This window comes from Carcharodon carcharias, chromosome 12 (genome assembly GCF_017639515.1).
Source record: "Carcharodon carcharias isolate sCarCar2 chromosome 12, sCarCar2.pri, whole genome shotgun sequence".
NCBI lineage: Eukaryota > Metazoa > Chordata > Chondrichthyes > Lamniformes > Lamnidae > Carcharodon > Carcharodon carcharias.
The window spans coordinates 62,649,642-62,668,848 of record NC_054478.1 but is presented as its reverse complement, the minus strand read 5'-3'; the positions used below and the strand labels follow the sequence as shown (position 1 = coordinate 62,668,848).

Below are 19,207 nucleotides of genomic sequence, written 5' to 3'. Positions count from 1 at the left end.
ATAGGCTGGGGTTGTTTTCTTTGGAGCTAAGGAGGCTGAGGGTTGACCTGATTGAGGTGTACAAGATTATGAGGGGCTTAGATAGAGTAGACAGGGATGCCCTGTTTCTTTAGTAGAGAGGTCAAGTACCAGGGGGCACAGATATAAGGTGGTTGGCATAAGGTTTAGAGGGGACGTGAGAAAAAGTTTCTTCACCCAGAGCGTGCTGAGTGTTTGGAATTCACCGCCTGGTTTGGTGGTGGAGGCAGGAACCCTCAACTCATTTAAAAGGCACCTGGGTCTGCACCTAAAGTGCTGTAACCTGCAAGGCAATGGACCAGGTGCTGGTAGGTGGGATTAAAAAGGGCTGCCAGTTTTTAACATTTTTTTTCTTTTTCGGCTGGTGCAGACACGATGGGCTGAAGGATCTCCTTCTGTGCCGTAACTTTTCTATGGTTAACAGTGGATAGACTATGAGCCCCCAGAGTTCCAGAAAAGTGCTGACAATGTCAGGTTGTATACAGTTCTGCTTTAAAATGTTTATTTAGGTCCAAGATGAAAGACAATTGGGTTCTCAAGGATAACTAATCATCATTTCTACTTGAATACAAGGCCCATGTGATTCATATTGTCATGGAAATAGGCTTTGAGAGAAGGGCTTCTAAGATATCCCTGAAACCTCACAGGCACAGTTAGTCTGCTAGGATCCAGGAGAGGAAGAGCAGCGATAGGCAGTAAGAGCCTGTGGTATGCAGAATGCGGATGGGAGTTCACACTCAGATTGGAAAGACCAAATTCACAGGGAGTTAAAACAAGGCTGGAAGATTTGCCTAACTTTAGCTGGAGGGAGAAGTCTCCAGGAAAACTCACACTGTGAAAAACAATTCTTGGAGTTAAAAGATTTTAGGTAGGGAAAGGAGAAGATTAGAATAAGCCCCCGGGAGCTAAGAATCATTTTGGACCGATTCTTGGGAGAATAGAATGTCTACTGAAAGAACAGTGTAACGTATACCTGATAGCACTTTTTCAGTTGTGTTAAAAATTATGTTCTGTAGTTTAAAGTATAAGTTGCCTACAAAAACAGTAGTTAGTCAATTGTGCTATTGTTCTGTTTGTTACAGTAAACATTGTAAAATGGATAATATTGTCATCCGTTCAGCTATTAATTGGAAGTTCAAATTTCTTTTCAAAAGTCACCGGTCTCTTTGGGGATTGTAACAGGGTGTATCAGACTCATTTTTGCTGGGATTGCAAAATTAAGCCATATTGTGTATTACAAGGTATGTTGACATAGGGCTGAATTTTGACCCCTATCGGCATGGGTGTGTGCGGGGATGGGTGGCAGCAAGCGCAAACCCGATCAGTGCCCCCAATTGGGTGTGTGCCGCCATTTTATGTGGGCGGGCCAATTAAGGCCCACCCAGCATGATGCTCGCCCAGAAAAACTGAGCGCTTCCTGTGCAGGCGGTGGGGTATTCCCTGAATCGGGAGAGTGCTCTTTCTAAATGAAGTATTTGAAAACTTTTAAAACGTCCCCTCATGTGACAGTGTCACATGAGCTGGGACATATCAATGATTTAAAAAAAAATATTGAATTTTTCAACATTTCATGAAACCTCATCCTGCCTGTGGATGAGGGTCCATGAAAAATGCAAAGGCAGCCCTGGCCGCCAACCTTAAGGTTACTTGGGCAGCTCGTTTAATTGTTTAAATTAGTTTTTAACAGGTCTTAATAGGCCTTTGAACTGAAAATCTAAATGATGCTCGGTGACATCGGGACACTGCGCTTCATTTTACGCGTCAGTGAGCGGGCCCTGCCCCTGCTCACCAACTGGAGATTTCAGCCCATAAAAGAATGCTTCCTTTGACTTTCAGTGAAATTTTGTAAAATTTACTGGATAATTTATAAGTTTACAATTCAAATGTGTAACAGTAGCTAACAAACGGGCGGGGGAATGCACTTATTTATCTTTAAATCATTTGTATAATGTTGTAATATTTGCAAAATCTTTACTTGTACTCTGTTTTTACTTTCCAGATTAAGATGGAAAGCATACATCCTCCTTTCAGACCTCTGTTATGCAACTACGGAGCTTACTGCTAGGATGTGCATGAGAAATTGCAGCTTCTGATTTTCCCTCCCATGCAGTGGATAAGTGTTTCCCCATTTCAATGCTTTCCCAAAATGGCCCCATTATGATTGACAACTCACCCTGTGGAGAGCTGTAAATTCAAACCTCTGCTCTCTGACTAGTTCCGAAAGGCTCCTCATTCACTGCAATGTCAAAGCTCTAGGTAGTAATGTTGAAAATGTGCCTGCACTATGAGTACTCCTCAAGTTGCACATTAATTCTATTTGTGGCACCATTTTAAAGAGCTAACCTCTAATATTCACAGAAAGAACATTCCATTTATAGAAAGTCGATATTTTTTACTTGAATTGTAACTAAAATGTCAAATTCATTGGTGAGTTAACTACAGTTTATTGCTAGCAAAATGATATCTGCTGGAGGTTGAGACATATATTGACCAAAATAAATATCCATTTGTTCTTCTCAGCAAGTAATATTAATTTTATATTACTGCCCTTTCTAAACACAGCTGGCAGATATGACTGTCAAAGCATTGAGTGCTGACACAAACTATTGTGGACTGCTGCAGAATTCTCTTGCGCAGTTGGGAATTAAAGGATTTTAGCCACATGAACAGTCCCTAGTTGAGTTGACACAGTCTGAAGGCGATTTAGCTTTTTACAGTGAGTTTCTATGACAATACACCTCAAAAACTCAAATGACAATTCAAAAACTCTCCAAAAATGCTCTAAGGATTGTGGTGACTGCACATGAAGAGTCTGGTCAATTGTTGAAAAGAAATTCTAAAACCATTCAGCAGAGGTTTCACTTTGGAACTTCATAGTTCAATTTAGCTGCCATTTCTATAATGGGTGCAGCTCAAACACATTTTAGATCAGAAATCTCAGTTTATCACACCAAAGACTGGGTATACCAATGACTTAGTGGGACAATGTTGGTATAGTGATAAGGTCATTGGACTAGTAATCCAGAGGCCCTGGCTAATGCTCTAGGGAGACAGTTGTTGAAATCCTACCCTGCCAGGTGGTGGAATTTAAAGTAATGACTTAGACTTTGCTATACAGGGCACAATTTCAAAATTTGTGCATGATATGAATCTTGGAAGTATTGTGAACTGTGAGGAGGATAACACAGAACTTCAAAAGGACATAGACAAATTTCTGGATATGGGAGTTAGGCGGCAGATGTAGTTCAATGTGGAGAAAGTGAGTAATTTTGGTACAAAGAACATGGAGAGACAATATAAAATAAAGGGTATAACTTTAAAATGGGGTACAGAAGCAGAGCAACCTGGGTATATATATATGCATAAGTCAGTGAAGATGGCAGGGCAGTTTGATAGAGTGGTTAATAAAGCATACAGCATCCTAGGCTTTATTAATCGGGATATGGAGTACATCAGCAAGGAGGTTATGTTGAACTTATATAGGGCCCTGGTTTGGCCTCAGCTGGAGTTTTGCGTCCAGTTCTGGATGCTGCCTGTTAGGAAGGGTTTGAAGGCATTGGAAGGAGTGCAGAAAAGATTTGTGAGAATGGTTCCAGGAATGAGGAACTTCAGGTATGAAGATAGGTTGGAGAAATCAGGACTGTTTTCCTTGGAGAAGAGAAGGCTGTGAGGAGATTTAATAAACTCATGAGGAGTCTGGACAGAATAGACTGGGAGAAACTGTTCTCAATCATGAACAGATTGAGAATGAGAGGACACAGATGTAAAGTAATTTGCAGAAGAAGCAACAGCAATATGAGAGAAAACTTCTTCACGCAACAAGTGGTTAAGTTCTAGAAAGCATTGCCTGGGTCTGTGGTGGAGTCAGTTTCAATTGAGGCTTTCAAAAGGTAATTGGACTATTATTTGAAGAGGAAGAAAGCAGGGGGAGAATGGCACTAAGTGAATTGCTCATTTGGAGAGCCAGACATGATGGGCTGAATGGCCTCCTTCTGCACTGTAACAATTCTGTGATTCTGCAAACTTTCCCTGAGCAGGTAAACAATGGAAAATGTCTCTAGTTGAAGCCCCTCCTTCATATAATTTTAGCACATGGGTGATAGCCAACCAAATTGAGGGCAAGAGTCAAAGAGGCGGTTTAAGCATTTAAACATGCATAAATAATTTCCTGTGGCACAAACTGGAATATTGAAAGACAGGTGAGTAATTCCACCATCACATGGAAAATCCTAACAATACTAATTAAAAAGCCTATTTATGTCTTTTTCCGCTGTTAGTATTAACAAACTTTGCAGATTGAAGAAGTTGCCATTTGCCCTCAACTGAATATGTACTCGTAATTCAGGATCTTTGAATGCATAAAAGGCCATAGCAAAAAAGTAGATGGCAAACAGAACTGGAGCCATTACACAGCCTTTATGCCATTGATGAGAAGAAAAGCATCTGATTAGGGATCTCAGCTTTTCCGGAAGGAAAAAACAGTTTGGACCAGTACTCTTATTTCCTAGTTTTACTGGTGTTCCACTTTAAGGTATACAAGGCCAGTTCAGACCAGTATTCTTATTTCCCAGTTTTTACTGTTTTTCTCCTTCTGGATGGGTTGGCCACCTGGTTCGTATGGAGGATTCCCGCACACCAATGGTGGAATTCTACAGCCAGCTGAACACTGGAACCTGCACCAAAGGACGTCCCAAACTGAGGTACAAAAACATTCTGAAAATCAATTTCAGAGCCTGTTAATTGAATGTTTATTAAAATCCATCTGGTTTAAATATTGCAATGAAGTTGCAATGAGAAAAAAACCCTGGACAGATGGAGGAGTGTCTGTCAGCAAGCAATCACAACATTTGAGAGGAACAGTGTCAAGCCCCTACAGGACAAAGTAGCACACTGCAAAGCCAGTGCCTTCATCCACATCCCTAACAGCAACTTCATATGTAATGTTTCCAATCAAATCTTCAAATCATGATTTTGCTTAACACCACATATGAGACGACACCAACATAGATGGTGAACAATTAACCTCCTTGCTGAACACTGGTCCATTGAAGGGACAGGAGGAGAATCCATCACAACACAAGATTTCCAAAATAAATATGAGCAGTTGCACTCTCTATTTCAAATCAACTGGTCAATTCCAAATACAGATCCAGAAATTGTGTTTCATAGCACTCAGAGTTCAAGTGCTCAACAAGTTCCCAAAATGATAGACAGGAATTTTTCCCCCTTCCCTCTTCTCCCCCACCCACCATTTTCACATACATAAATTTATCAATTTGAACCAGCTCATTGAATGAATGAAAAGCGTTATACTTAGAAACACCAAATTCCCTTGTCCAGTGCCACCCTAGCATACATGTTCAAAGTCACTTTCAGCATCACTTAACTTCCCACCATTCTGACAGGAAGAAGGCAAAAGGATGATTTTCTTTTGCCTAATGCCCCATATGTATGTTTCCAGGGTGTTATGCAGCAGATTGGAGGCTTGTAACACTGGTTCTCCAGCCTGTTTGTACTTGACAAGCACCTCATTGGAGTGGCTGAAAAGTTCCTGAACGTTTCAGTAGGAGCATTTAGACATTATGTAAAAGATTCTGGAGTGATGTTATAAAAACTTGAATGTTATTTTCTGGTGATACTGATGTATGCCATTAACTTTGAAGATGACTCTAACAAACTGGATGTTAGAGTTTGCAGGACAACCTCTTTACATTGGAGAATCTGTAAGATACAAGACTGAATTGCAAGGACAGCATTTAAGAGGTTGGTTGAAATGTTTGCAAGTATCTTTAGCCAAAGTCTTGTGGACAATCCTACTCTTCTCCCATCACTGGTGCCAATTTAGTCCATTCCATGTGACATTAAGAAGTGTTTGAGTGCACTGGACATAGCAAAGGCAATGGGGCTCTGAAACATTCTGGACATTGTGCTGAAGTTCTGTTCACCGAAGATAGTCAACAACCACCACTGCCTCCAAACCCCACCCTCTGCCAAACCCCAGCTAAGTTGCTCCAGTGCAGCTATAACAACAGCACACAGCCAACAATAGAAAGATTGCTCAGTTATGTCCCATCCCCAAAAGCAAGGTAAATCTAACTCCATCAATTTACTAATTATCACCCTATCAGCCTCCTTGAAATTATCAGCAAAATGGTTGAATGAGTAATCAATACTGTCATCAAACAATATTTACTAAACAACTGAAGCATAGAAGTTGCAGGACAACTTGTCACAGCCTCGATCCAGGCATGGATGGACAGCTGACTGCGAGGAGAAGTGAGAGCAGCTTCCTTTCATATTAAGGTAGCATTAAACATATATGACACCAAGAAACTGTACCAAAATTGAAACCTGTGTGTGTCTTCAGTGGCTGGAGTCATACCTGACTCAAAGGAAGCTGATTGTGGTTGTCGGAGGTCAATCATCAAAAAACTAGGACATTGTATCAGGGTTTTTTCAGGAAAGCATCCTTAGCTCAACCATCTTCAGCCGTTTCACCAATGATAATCCCTCCATCATAAGTTCAGGGCACATTTGCTGATGGTTCAACACTGTTCAGCTTCACACAGAAGTCCCTCAATAAGGGAGCAGCCCCTGCCTACAGCAGGATAATAATAATCATGTTTGGGCTGACGAGTGGGAAGTAACCTTCAGAGTCATCATTAGCAGCAAGTTGCTCACCATCTTGGGTTTACCAAAGCTGAACAGTATGATTACAAGAGAAGGGCAAAGACTGGGTACTCTGCAATGAGTAGCTTAAGTCAAGAGTACGGTGGAATAATCACTGCTCAACTGAATGGATGTAGCTGTGACAGCAATCAATAATCTCCAAACTATCCAGGTCATAGGAATGGAAGTAAGGCATTCAGCTTCTCAAGGTTTCCATCATTTAACTGGACCATGGTAGTAAACATTTCTCACGTTTTTGGTGGTCGTGCAGTGAGTACTTATTTTCATTTCCTGCAGCCTAATTCTGAACATATACCTGATTCTGGGTAAGTGCCCAATGTTCAAACTAGTTTTGCTTGTTATTTGTATTCAAGAAACTTCTCCACGTTGGTGGAGAAAAAGAAGCATAGCTTATCCCCTTGCATTCCATGCAAACCTGTAGAGTGACTTTGAGTTTAGGATTCTTTAGCTTAGTGAAATTCATTTTGAAGCCAGGTCTGCCCTCAGAAACTCATGTACTCATCCCTTCTCCATCCTTAGGATAGCAGACACTTGCAAGTTTAAATCAAGCTGTATGGGTCATGTGATTTTAAACATTTCACAAGAGTCAAATCCATTTACACCTACATTCCTGATATAAGCCATCCTCAGCTAACACCATTTTGTCTTTGAACTAAACTTCACCAAGTGCTAAATCTGTTACTTTTATATGCCAGTCTAGGAATGCATCTTACTGTGCATCTTAGGTATACGAGGAGATTCTACCTGATTTACAGTTAATTTGAATAATACATATCAACCCACCTATTAGGACCCAAAAGGTAATTTAACCAGTTTACAAACATTGAAAATCTACTTGGAACACCAATAAGCAACATCACACATTTCCTTCTGATAGCAGTGATTAGTAGCTTGAGACATTTTACTGCATAAAAACCTAAGTCAGCCTCAGGCATAGAAAATACATTTTAGCCTTCATTAGGGAATTCTAAGCATTTTCAAGCTTTTAGGGTTCTCTTATCCATAAATATTAAACTTAGTGTAATTTTCATGACTTACTTCATCTGACCCAGATCCAAAAATCAGGAGGTCAAAAGGTATAGCAGCAACCATATCAATGAGGAACCAGCCTTTGAAGTAGTGAATTGCAATTTTTGCTGGATGACTGACCACTTCTTCATTTTGGTTTACATAAGTTGTTCTGAAGTTTATTAGAATATCAATAATGAACATAATATCCACTATTAAATCTACGACATTCAGTGGGCTGCAGGAGTATCCGCACTCTCTTCTCTTTTGCTCCTCCCTGTCATTAAGTAAAAAGGCTGCAGAGTAGGGAGTGAAGATAGCTGTGTAAATTACTAGTAGTAGAATTAGCCAATCCCAGACAGCCTTGAAAGGACTATAGTGCAGGATGGTGAGCTTGTGGATGCGAGGAGTCTGAAGCTTGTACTCTGGTAAAACATCAGCTCCCAGAGATAGAACCTATTGGATGGAGAAATGGACAGATGTTAGAATGCTATAACTTTTCAAATTTAGCCCAATTTGTGTACACTACTGATACAGGTTTCTGTTATAAAGTTGACAAGCAATGAAAAATAATTACAATTTTACCAGAAATCACATGGTTGTATATTATTTAGAATCTACGATGAGTTTGTCTTTTTTACTGAGGAACACAGGACATCAATGAACCATTCAGCCCTTCGAGCCTGTTTTACAATTCTATCTGTACATTCAACTCCATTTACTCGCTTCTGATCCAAATTTCTTGATATCCTTACCGAACAAAAATCTATTTATTGATCAAGATCCTGAAAATTTCAATTGATCCAGAAGTTACTTTGCAGGAAAACATGGAGAAAAGACATAAGTATCTGTTGGAAAGTTGATGGGGAATTTCAACTCCCTGATCAGCAGAAAAGGAGCCTGGGAGCAATTAAAACAGAATGGCTCCATTCCCCCATCTATACTTGCCAATCTGTCATTTTATCACTACTGGTTTTTACAGTTGATGAACTTCCTGCTGGACTCTGGTCACAGCCTCATTAATACATTAAGGAGAGAATTCCATAAGGTACATGGGATGCCAATAGTTGCTGCCCAAAGCCCTTCTCTTTAACCCCACATGACCTCAGAGATCACATGATTATGGCAAGCTGCAGTTAACAAAACCCAGAAGGAAAAAACAGTAAAAGCTGGGAAATAAAAATACTAGTCTGAATTGGTCTTGTATACCTTAAATTGGAACACCAGTAAAACTGGAAAATAAGAATACTGGTCTGAAATGTTTTTCCTCCTTCTGGGAAGGCAGCAGTATACAAAAGCATTTCTCCAAACATCCCCCTTTTCACAAAAAGAAAAAAACACTGAACGAACTATCATTTGCAGTTGCAAATTACCCACAAACATGATCTATAAAGTCATCAAGTGTGAACAGAAAGTTGTTCATACTAGTCTTCACTAGTGTTCACTTTTGTCTGTCTCTGAACATGCATTGCACATGTAATCTTTAAGGCCTTCAGGTCTTCCAATGGTACACCTGTAGATCCTTGTTGGCTGTTCGCTCGATGTCTTCTGGTTCCTGGGGTGAGGTTGCCTCTCTGGTGAATGTTATTGCAGTGATGAGTGTTGTTGCTGATAAGTTGCATTTGTTGGGGAGCAGTTGATCTCTGGGACTGATGGTTGTTCCATTTCTTTTCAGTTCACGAAATCAATTCCTCATCTGCTGTCTGCTGTGAAGGAGCAGTTTCTTTGATGTATCTGCAGTTGCGATGATATATCCAGTCGTTCACTTTCACCCTGTACGATGAAGGTAATAACTGCTTTACACAGGTTCAAATTGTCAAGTTGGCTGACTTTTGTTGAGTACATTGAATATTTGCACTCTGACCAGTCTCCAACTCTCAGCCCTGGCAATGATTTGGAAGCTTTCTCAAAGTGACTTTCTGTTGTTTCATTTTGATTTTGTCACTCACTCCTGTTACCACTTATGGCTTCAATAGGTATTAGAAAAGTAGTTTGGGTGTGGAATGACATTAGTCACTGGACTGGACTACTTTCCATGCCTTCAGTAGGTGTGTTTCTCCAGTCTAAGATCACCTTGTACACATCTGTGCTGGGTCTACTCAATTTTTTGATGATCCCTTTGGCAATTTTCACTGCTGCCTCAGCCTTTCCATTTGACTGGGGATAGTGTGGAGATGATGTATAATACTGAATTTCCCAATCATTCATGAATTTCCTAAATTTTTCCATCATGAACTGAGGATCACTGTTGCTCATCACAATGTCAGGGCTGCCCTGACTATGATAGGTTAATAGCTATGGTAATGAGCTAGTGATGCGTTTCATGATGTAACAGTGACATCAGCAGTCATGTGCGAGAGACCCTGTGGAGCAGATGGAATAGTCTGTACTCAAGAGAGATGTGCTTACCTGTAGCTCATCATGTGCAAGTGTATATAGTATAAATAAAGTAGTTTTGAAGTAACCAACCTGGGTCAGACCAGAGTTACTCATGGCAAGAGGGAGACATTCCCTGCATTGGTTAAGCCAAGGGATCAATCCACAAAACAGGAGTCATGAATGGAGTTGAACATTATGCAATCATCAGCGAACATCCCCACTTCTGACCTTATGATGGAGGGAAGGTCATTGATGAAGCAGTTGAAGATGGTTGGGCTTAGGATACTAACCTGAGGAGTCCCTGGAGTGATGTCCCGGGGCTGAGGTGATTGGCATCGAACAACCACAACCATCTTCCTTTGACTCCAACCAGTGGAGCATTTTCACCTGATTCCCATCGACTTCAATTTTGCTCAGGCTCCTTAATGCCACACTCAGTCAAATGCTTTGCCTTCATGTCAAGGGCAGTCATTCTCACCTCACCTCGGGAGTTCAGCTCTTTTGTCCATGTTTGGATCAAGGTTGTAATGAGGTCAGGAGCTGGGTGACCCTGGCGGAACCCAACTGAGTGTCAGTGAGCAGCTTATTGCTGAGTAAGTGATGCTCAATAGCACTGCTGATGATACCTGCCATCACTTTGCTGATTATCGAGAGTAGACTGATGGGCAGTAATTGGCCAGGTTGGACTCGTCCTGCCTTTTGTGGACAGGATATAGCTGGGAAATTTCCACATTGTTGGGTAGATGCTAATGTTGTAGCTGTACTGGAACATATTGGCTAGGGTGTATGGCTAACTCTGGAGCACATGTCTCCAGCGCTACTGCTGGAATGTTGTCAGGGCCAACAGCCTTTGCAGCATCCAGTGATTTCAGCCATTTTCTTGATATCACATGGAGTAAATTGAATTGGCTGAAGACTGATGTCTATGATACTGGAGACCTCAGGAGGAAGCTGAGATGGATCATCAACTCGGCACTTCTGGCTGGCGACTTAAACTTACCAGAATAAGGCGGCCAGCGCTGTAAAAAGGTAGCATGTTTGGTTTTCCCCTGATGCTCTTGCACTACGAAGGAGGATTCTACACTCCAAATTTCTGAGATAATCCGATTCAGAAGTCCAGCCAAGAAATGTGGAGTTTCGGTGCAAGGTAAGTAATTCGGAGTGGCATGGTAATCTGATGCTGTTTGCCACTCCTTGGAAGATTTGGCCCATTGTAATCTGTCAGGATCTGATTCAGCAGTCAATGGCTTGTTGCCATGTGAGACCTGCAAATCTCTTCTGGTACATGGAGGCTTACCAGTCTAAGGTTTTGCCTTGTTTCAGCTGAGATGAAGTCACGTTTACTATTTGGAACTGCTGATTGTTTTTCTTCCCGTTGCATTGGGCTCTCAGCTTAGTTTGTCCTCTTGGGGTGAGCATTGTTCCATATAAAGCCTCAACTTTACCTTCGATGGCTTAATTTTCAGGTCACTATCTTGAGCAACTTCACACAGGTCTGTGAAGCTCATGATGTTGCACGTAGCACCGGTGTCTACCTGACACTTCATATTAACTTGCTGCCCTCCTTCTGCAGTCAATATTCCAATAGTCACAAACTACTTTTTTACCTTGAGACTTAATGGTGCCAACATGTTTTTGAGTAGAGTGATTTGTCAGAAACATCACCTGACGTCTCTCTAGCAACCATCCTTATAGGTTGTTTTTCCTCTTTCCAGTAAAGCCCTTGCGTGCAAAATGATTTGGCTTCTTGCAGTTAGAGCACTGCTTTCTCCAGGCTGAATAGGCTTCTGTTTCTTTTGTGTGGTGTCCTCTGCAATATTTACATCCTGTACTTGGTTTTAATTTTTCTACTGCTATTCTGTACGTAGTCCTTCTTTCTCTCCAATGTCTTGTGCTTGGAAGGCCTGGATTGCCTCTCCACAGAGTGCAAAGCCTACTCAGTTCTCCATCAATGCTCTACAGCTAATGACTGACCACACCAGAGCTTCTGCACATCAATAGTTTTCTTGAGAGGAAGTTTTTCTTCTCTCAGTAGATGTGCCTTCACAGCAGGATCTCGTTTTCCTAAGACAATCCTAAATCTGACCAAGTCATCCTTCAGTTGCTCAAATTCAAAAGATTCAACTAGACGTCTCAATGCAGTCACATACCAATCAATATTCTCCCCCTCTTCCTGAGCTCTGGTGGTGAACATGCAATGTTCATAAATAATATCAGCAGAGAGTTCAAAGTGGGTCCTTAAGGCCTCCACAATTAGGCTTTTCTGCTCCTCCGAAAGGTTTAGGGTCCAATACAGCTTGTAACACTCTTTCCCCAGCGCTGATAGCAGAGTTGCTACTCATTTTTGTTCAGATTTCTTATTTAACTTTGTGAAATTTCATAGATCTATGATTGAGACTGGAAGAATTTCCCATTGATTTTCAAATTGCCCTTCATGTCTTCATTTGTACAAATTTGCAGACTGAAGTTTTAATTATTCTGTTTCTTACAGCAGCTGGCTCTCTTACAGCTATCAAAATACACTCAATTTCTGCTGCACACTCCTTTACCACGTTGCATGTGATCTGTAAAAATGACTTCTGCTCAAAGCCTTTGTTTTACCTAATGAACTCAGAGGTCACATGACTATGGTAAGCCACAGTACACAAAAGGCAGCAGTGCACAAAAGCATTCCTCCAAACAGTGCTACACCAGGTCCCATAAGATTTAATAAGTACATTTGCTGCTAAGGGAACCCCTGTCCTATCCATCCGCCCAACTCTTGGAATGGCCCCCTGAACTCACCTTGGCGCTGACAGACTTTTTCTGGCAGGTGGCCTATGGAACATCCAATTTTCATCCCTTCCTGACAACCAGCAGCCGTTTCCCGCCAGAATCGGCTGAGCAACTGACTGGTGGCATTCACTTGGGGCCTGGCAGTTAAAATAGGCTCAACCTCCAAATCATCATCCCACACCAGACTGATGCCCATGCCCGCCGGCTTCCCACCATGAGTTAAACTTGACCCTTGGGTGTCAGCCTCAGTAAGGGAGATCAAAGTCCTTCCACAACACAACATTTATTGTTTTCAAATCTTTTCAAATGTTCTTTTTGAAGTGAAAAATAATACTATTTTCCTCTAGATGGCAGTAAAGCCACTTTGATATTCAAAGTTCAAATAAAATCAGACTATAAAAATAGCCTCAAGATTTTATGTAAAGCTCCTGGTGTTATACATTTCTGTGAATTAAAAATATACAAGTTCATCTTCCATGGTGTTGCTATTAGACAAAAGTAAAGAAGGTGTCTCTCTTCTTGTCTTTGCTTTTCTTTCATTTACTTTGTCTTCCTATGTTTTCCACATTTGTTTTCTCTTGCAGTTGGAATTGTTCTCACAGACGTTCCCCAGTTAATGTTGCTGTCCTTTTTGATTTATCTTCAAGTCCAGGCCATGGTCCTGATTCCACTCTCCCTCCCCACTCCCTCCCCGCTTCCCTGGCTGCCCACTCAAGCTGACTCTAGCAGTGTACAAACATGGTGTCCTGCTTGATTCTGAGCTGTGCTTCAAAAGTCATGTCCAATTTATCACCAAGACTGCCTAGTTCCACCACCATTTACCACACCCATCTGTACTTCACCCCCACTGCCATCAAAACCCTCATCTAATTATTTGTCACCCCCAACTCCAACTTTTCCAATAACTTAAAACAAAAACAAATGCTAGAAATACTTAAAGAACCGTTTCTGTTTCAGGTGTCTAGCATCTGTATTATTTTGATTTATGTTTTTTAATAGCTTCTAAACTGGCTTAAGCTCTGTTCTGGACCTCTGTCCAGGACCCCACATCCCATACGCTACCCTGTATGAAGTTCAACTCATTTATCACCTTTCTCCTTGCTAAAATCAACTGGGACTGTTCCCTAATTTAAGGAACAGGAGGACGAGGAGCCTATTAAGCTTTCATGGCTCTGCTGCACTCCACCACTGCAATCCCTTCCAACTCTATGCCACTGGTTCCTTCCTGCTTTTCTGGGTCTGCCCAACTGTGTGCCCACATTCCACCCCACCCCCACATTGACTTCAATCAGGGCCTCAACTGGGCAAACATACTTCTCTCTGCATCTTTGTGAATCATTGCACTGTCTCCTACTACAATTCAATTTTTTTAATTCAATTCAATTTTTCGAACTGTACAAATTCTTATTACCCTTTATTTTTCCCTTCCAAGCTTCAAAAACCTAAGCCTGACATCACCTTATCACTACTTGTTTTATCTCGTGTCTCCTCTTGTTCTTTTCAATCTTGCTGACATTCTGTGCTGTGGGCCTTGGCCTTTCACTTAGACTTTTAAACAAATTAATACAATGCAAGCAATGGAGTATGTTCATCCAGGTTAGATACAGATTGATTCATAACCCATAGGAATTTCTACAGTGGAAGTTAATTGTGTTTTTTTAAAAATTAAAACTTTCATTTATAGCGCCTTTTACAAAGCACTTTACAAGCAGTTAAGTACTTTTGAAGTGTAGTCACTGTCGTAATGTAGGAAATGGAACAGCCAATTTGTACATAGCAATTTTCCACAAACAGCAATGTAAGTTAATCTGTTTTGTTTTGGATGTTATTTAGCCAGAACACTAGGATAACTCTCCTACTGTTCCATGAAATAGTGCCATGGGATCTTTTTCATTATTTCATCGGATGTGAGTGCCACAGCAAAGTCAGCGTTTGTTGCCCATCCCTAATTGACCTTGAGAACATGATGGTGAATCACCTTCTTGAACTGTTGCAGTCCGTCTGGTGTAGGTACACAAACAGTGCTATTAGGGAGTTCCAGGATTTTGGCCCAGTGACAGTGAAGGAATGGCAAAATAGTTCCAAGTCAAGATAATAGATGACTTGAGGGAAACTAGCAGGGGGTGGTGTTCCCATATATCTGCTGCTCTTATTCTTCTGGATGGTAGAGATTGCCGGTTTGTTGAGTGCTGCCAAAGAATCCTTGGTAAGATGCTACAGTGCACCTTGTATATGGTACACACTGCTGCCATTGTGTGTTGGTGGTGAAGGGAGGGCACTTTTAAGGTGATGGATGGTGTGCCACCAATCAAGTGGACTACTTTGTCCTGGATCATGTTGAGCTTCTTGAGTATTGTTGGAGCTGCACTTATCCAGGAAAGTAGAGAGTATTCCACCACATTCCTGACTTGTACTTTGTAGATGGTGGACAGGCTTTGGGGAATCAGGAAGTGACTTGCTTGCTGCAGAATTCCCAGCCTCTGACCTGTTCATGTTGCCATAGTATTTAAATGGCTGGCCCAATTATGTTTCTGGTCAATGGTAACCTCCAGGATGTTGATGATAGGATTTTCAATGATAGTAATACCAGTGAGTGTTAAAAGGAGATGGTTAGATTCTCTCTCATTTGAGATGGTCATTGCCAGGCACTTGTGTGGTAAGAATGTTACTTGCCACTGATCAGTCCAAACTTGAAAGCTAAATAGGTCTTGCTGCATATGGACATGGAGTATTTCAGTACTTGAGGAGATGCAAATGGTGTTGAACACAATGCAATCATCAGCGAACATCCCCAATTCTGACCTTATGCTGGAAGGAAGTTCATTGATGAAGTAGCTGAAAATGGTTGGGCCTAGGACACTACCCTGAGGAGCTCCTGCAGCGATGTCCTGGGACTGAGATGATTGGACTCAAACAACCCCAGCTACCTTCCTTTGCTAGTTATTACTTACAGTTGTCAAAAAGTCTTCTATCCATTGGATACTTCAGTGCCTTGATTTTGAGATTCTTAAACATGATGATGGGTTTATGCATATGTCAATCACATTGGTGTGGACTGTGGCCAGAGACCAGATAGGAAAGTTTCATTCCCTCAAGGACATTCATGAGTTTTTACAACAATTCAAATATTCCATGATGACTTTTCCTGTAAGTAATTTTTTCCCCACATTTTTTAACTTTAATAAAAAATTTCATACTGCCACAGTAAGAATGAACTCTCATTCTCTGGATTATGTGTTCAGGCCTCTAGATTACTGGTCCAGTAACATAACTACTAAGCTGTTAAAGTTGAAGGACAACGTTTTTGGCTAGAATTTGTCACTGAAGTGGTGGCCCCATCCCTGGCTGAAAAGCAGGTAGCCTCAACCTGATTTTATGACTGGCTGGTTGTTAATTGGCTCAGGTCTTGATTCCGGCCCTAATCATTTGGCCGGCAGCTCTGCAGTCCCAGCAATGCCACTGGGAGCAGAGAGCGCAGAGTGCCTGAACAGGAGGAACCCCCCCACACTCCAACTAGGCTGCCAATATGGTGGCCTCTCAATGTGGCTTGGGCATCCCCCACTATTGCTTAAATACTAGTGGCAATGGGAGCAGGCCCTTTAAATGTAATTAATTGGCCCAAGGTGGGGGTGGGGATGGAGGGGATTGCCCAATACCTACCTTGCCAGTAGTAAAATAACTGCAGAGGTGGATAGGGGACCAGCTTGGCACCCCCTGCCATTCCAATCAATATCTACCCCCCCCACACCCCCCTACCCTGTCTGCTAACCTACTCCCATGGGGTTGTAAAATTCTGGCCTATGTTAGAATCCAAATGCATTTAGAGGCAGTGTTATTCTACAGTCCTAGTTCTGAATTTTTAAAAAATCTAGGTGGTTCCTATCTAGTCCCAGCTTTATAAAGTAAGCTGTTTCTAGTAACATTGAATTGAATGCAGTCAGTAACCCAAAAATAAAATTGGATACATTATCAAATGAATGTTGTGGCCAAAATGTAATTGGAGCTTTATGATGCTAATATTTTGCATTGCTTTTGCCAAAGAGGATGAAAGATTTGTACTGTATCAGTATGCTGTGTAAAACTTAAATTGGAAGCCCTTAACACAAATACATATATTGGAACTGTCTACACTTCCTTTCTTCTCTTTCAGCAGTTTCCACCTACGTACACTACACTGAAAATCATTTTTCACCTCAATTATCTCTACTAGTCTCATGTGTGCAAATAGCTACATGCTGAAGCACATCACAATCATTCAAAATAAACACACATTTCCCTCAACTTTTCAATCCATATACTTGCAGATTCAAAATAATAAACAGCTCGCACAATAAGTTGGGTAGAGGATATCAGAGGAGAAATAATTTGTTGTAAAGTGATCATTTTCAAACAGAAATGAGTTTCACATTGTTAGAAGTCTTAAGGCTTGCCATAGATAGTGCCTTTTTATAGTCTCAGATACAACAGGAACATAAGAAATAGGAGCTGGAATAGACTATTTGGCCCTTTGAGAGGTTCATGGCAGATCTTTTACCACAACTCTACCTTCACTCTTTATTCCCAAATCCCTTAATTCTCGTCATACCTAAAATTTTATTGACCTATATTGGATACACTTAACAGCTGAACGTTTACATCTCTCTGGTTTAGAGAATTCCAAATATTCACAACTCTTTGAAGAAATTTCTCTCATCTCAGTCCTAAATGACCAACCCCTTATTATGAATGTTTCTCATGTGTTGGTGCAGACTCGATGGGCCGAAGGGCCTCTTCTGCAATGTGCGATTCTGTGATTCTGTGAGACTTAAACCCTTGTTCTAGACTCCCCAGCCAGGGGAAACATTTTTCAGTTTTAACCTGTCAAACCCCTTAGGAGTTTAATATGTTTCAATAAGTTTGCCTCTTATTTTCTAAACTCCAAGAAATATACCCTAGCGAACTTAATCTCACCATATAGGGCAATCCCCTTACATGGAATCAGTCTGGTGAAACTTTGTTGCACTCTGCCTAGAGCAAGCATATCCTTCCTCAGGTAAGAAGACCAAAACTGAACACAGTACCCCAAATGTGACCTCACCACTGCTTTGTATAATTGTATTAAGATTGTTTTTACCCCTTTACTCCAATTCCTTTATCATTTTTTTCATAATTGCTTGTTGGAGCTTCATGTTAACTTTCTGTGATTCAAGAATAAGTACAATCAGATCTCTCGAGTGCAAATGTTCCCACTCTCCCACTATTCAAAACATATTCTTTTTAATTTTTCCTATGAAAGTCAAAAACTTCACACGTCACCATATTGTATATGTCCGTGCCTATACTCACCCAATTTGTTTATATGCAGTCTTTTGCACCGTCTCCTCATCACCTACTTTCCCAACTGACTTTGTATAAGCAGTAAACTTGGATACGTTACACTCAGTCTTCCATCTAGTTATTGAAATAGTTTACAAATAGCTGAGGGCCAAGCACTGATCCTTGCGCTACCCCGCTAGTTATAGTCTGTTAACCCGAAAATGTCGCGTTTATCTCCACTTTCTGTTTTCTGTCTACTAATCAATCCTCAATTCAAGGTAAGATATTTTACATTTAGGGCCCAAACTCCCAATATCTAACTAAAAATAGCATAACAATAGCTTCCCCTTTAAATCTGAACTCAATATTCTTACCTGTCACACATTAGTCAGAATTTTGTGGAGGCGGCGGGGGTCTTGGCAGCCAGCTGGAGAGCTGGAGAGAGGCCATGTTTGTCTCTTACTGGGCAGGTCTGCACTTGATAAGCCAGTCACAGGCCTTCCCTCGGGCACAAAGACCACTCCCACCAAGAGCTGTCGACCAATCAGAGGCCAGCAACTCTACTGAACAGCAGCGCCACAGGGGAGATAGTGGCTGCTGCTGGAATGACACCATTCAAGGTTGAGGATCATCGCTCGAGTTGAGTGATGGTGGAAGGAGGGGGGAAGGGTTGTGGGGGAGCTGTGGGGGAGGGTTTGGGCAGCAAAAGCCGGGGGATGGCTCTCATTGGGGCCCCCACGTCCTGATGCCTGGTTCTTTGATCAGCACTTGATCACTGGGGACTGTATGGAATCCTGTTCACCTGTTGTGCTCCTGCACAGGAGGCTGCTCAGTAAGATAAGAGCCCATGGTGTTAGAGGCAAGGTACTAGCATGGATAGAAGATTGGCTGTCTGGCAGGAGGCAGAGAGTGGGGATAAGGGATCCTTCTCAGGATGGCGGCCGGTGACTAGTGGAGTTCCACAGGGGTCAGTGTTGGGACCACAACTTTTCACTTTATACATTAATGATCTAGATGAAGGAACAGAGGGCATCCTGGCTAA

The 19,207-nt window shown here is 41.5% G+C and overlaps 1 protein-coding gene across 1 annotated transcript in view; it reads right to left on the bottom strand.

Annotated features, from left to right (window-relative positions):
* LOC121284684 (potassium voltage-gated channel subfamily H member 7) overlaps positions 1–19,207 on the bottom strand; it is a 208,575-nt gene that overhangs the window by 82,798 nt on the left and 106,570 nt on the right. The window contains exon 4 of the mRNA XM_041200241.1: positions 7,747–8,172. Coding sequence (XP_041056175.1) covers positions 7,747–8,172 — 426 coding nt within the window. The remainder of the gene's footprint in view (positions 1–7,746; positions 8,173–19,207) is intronic.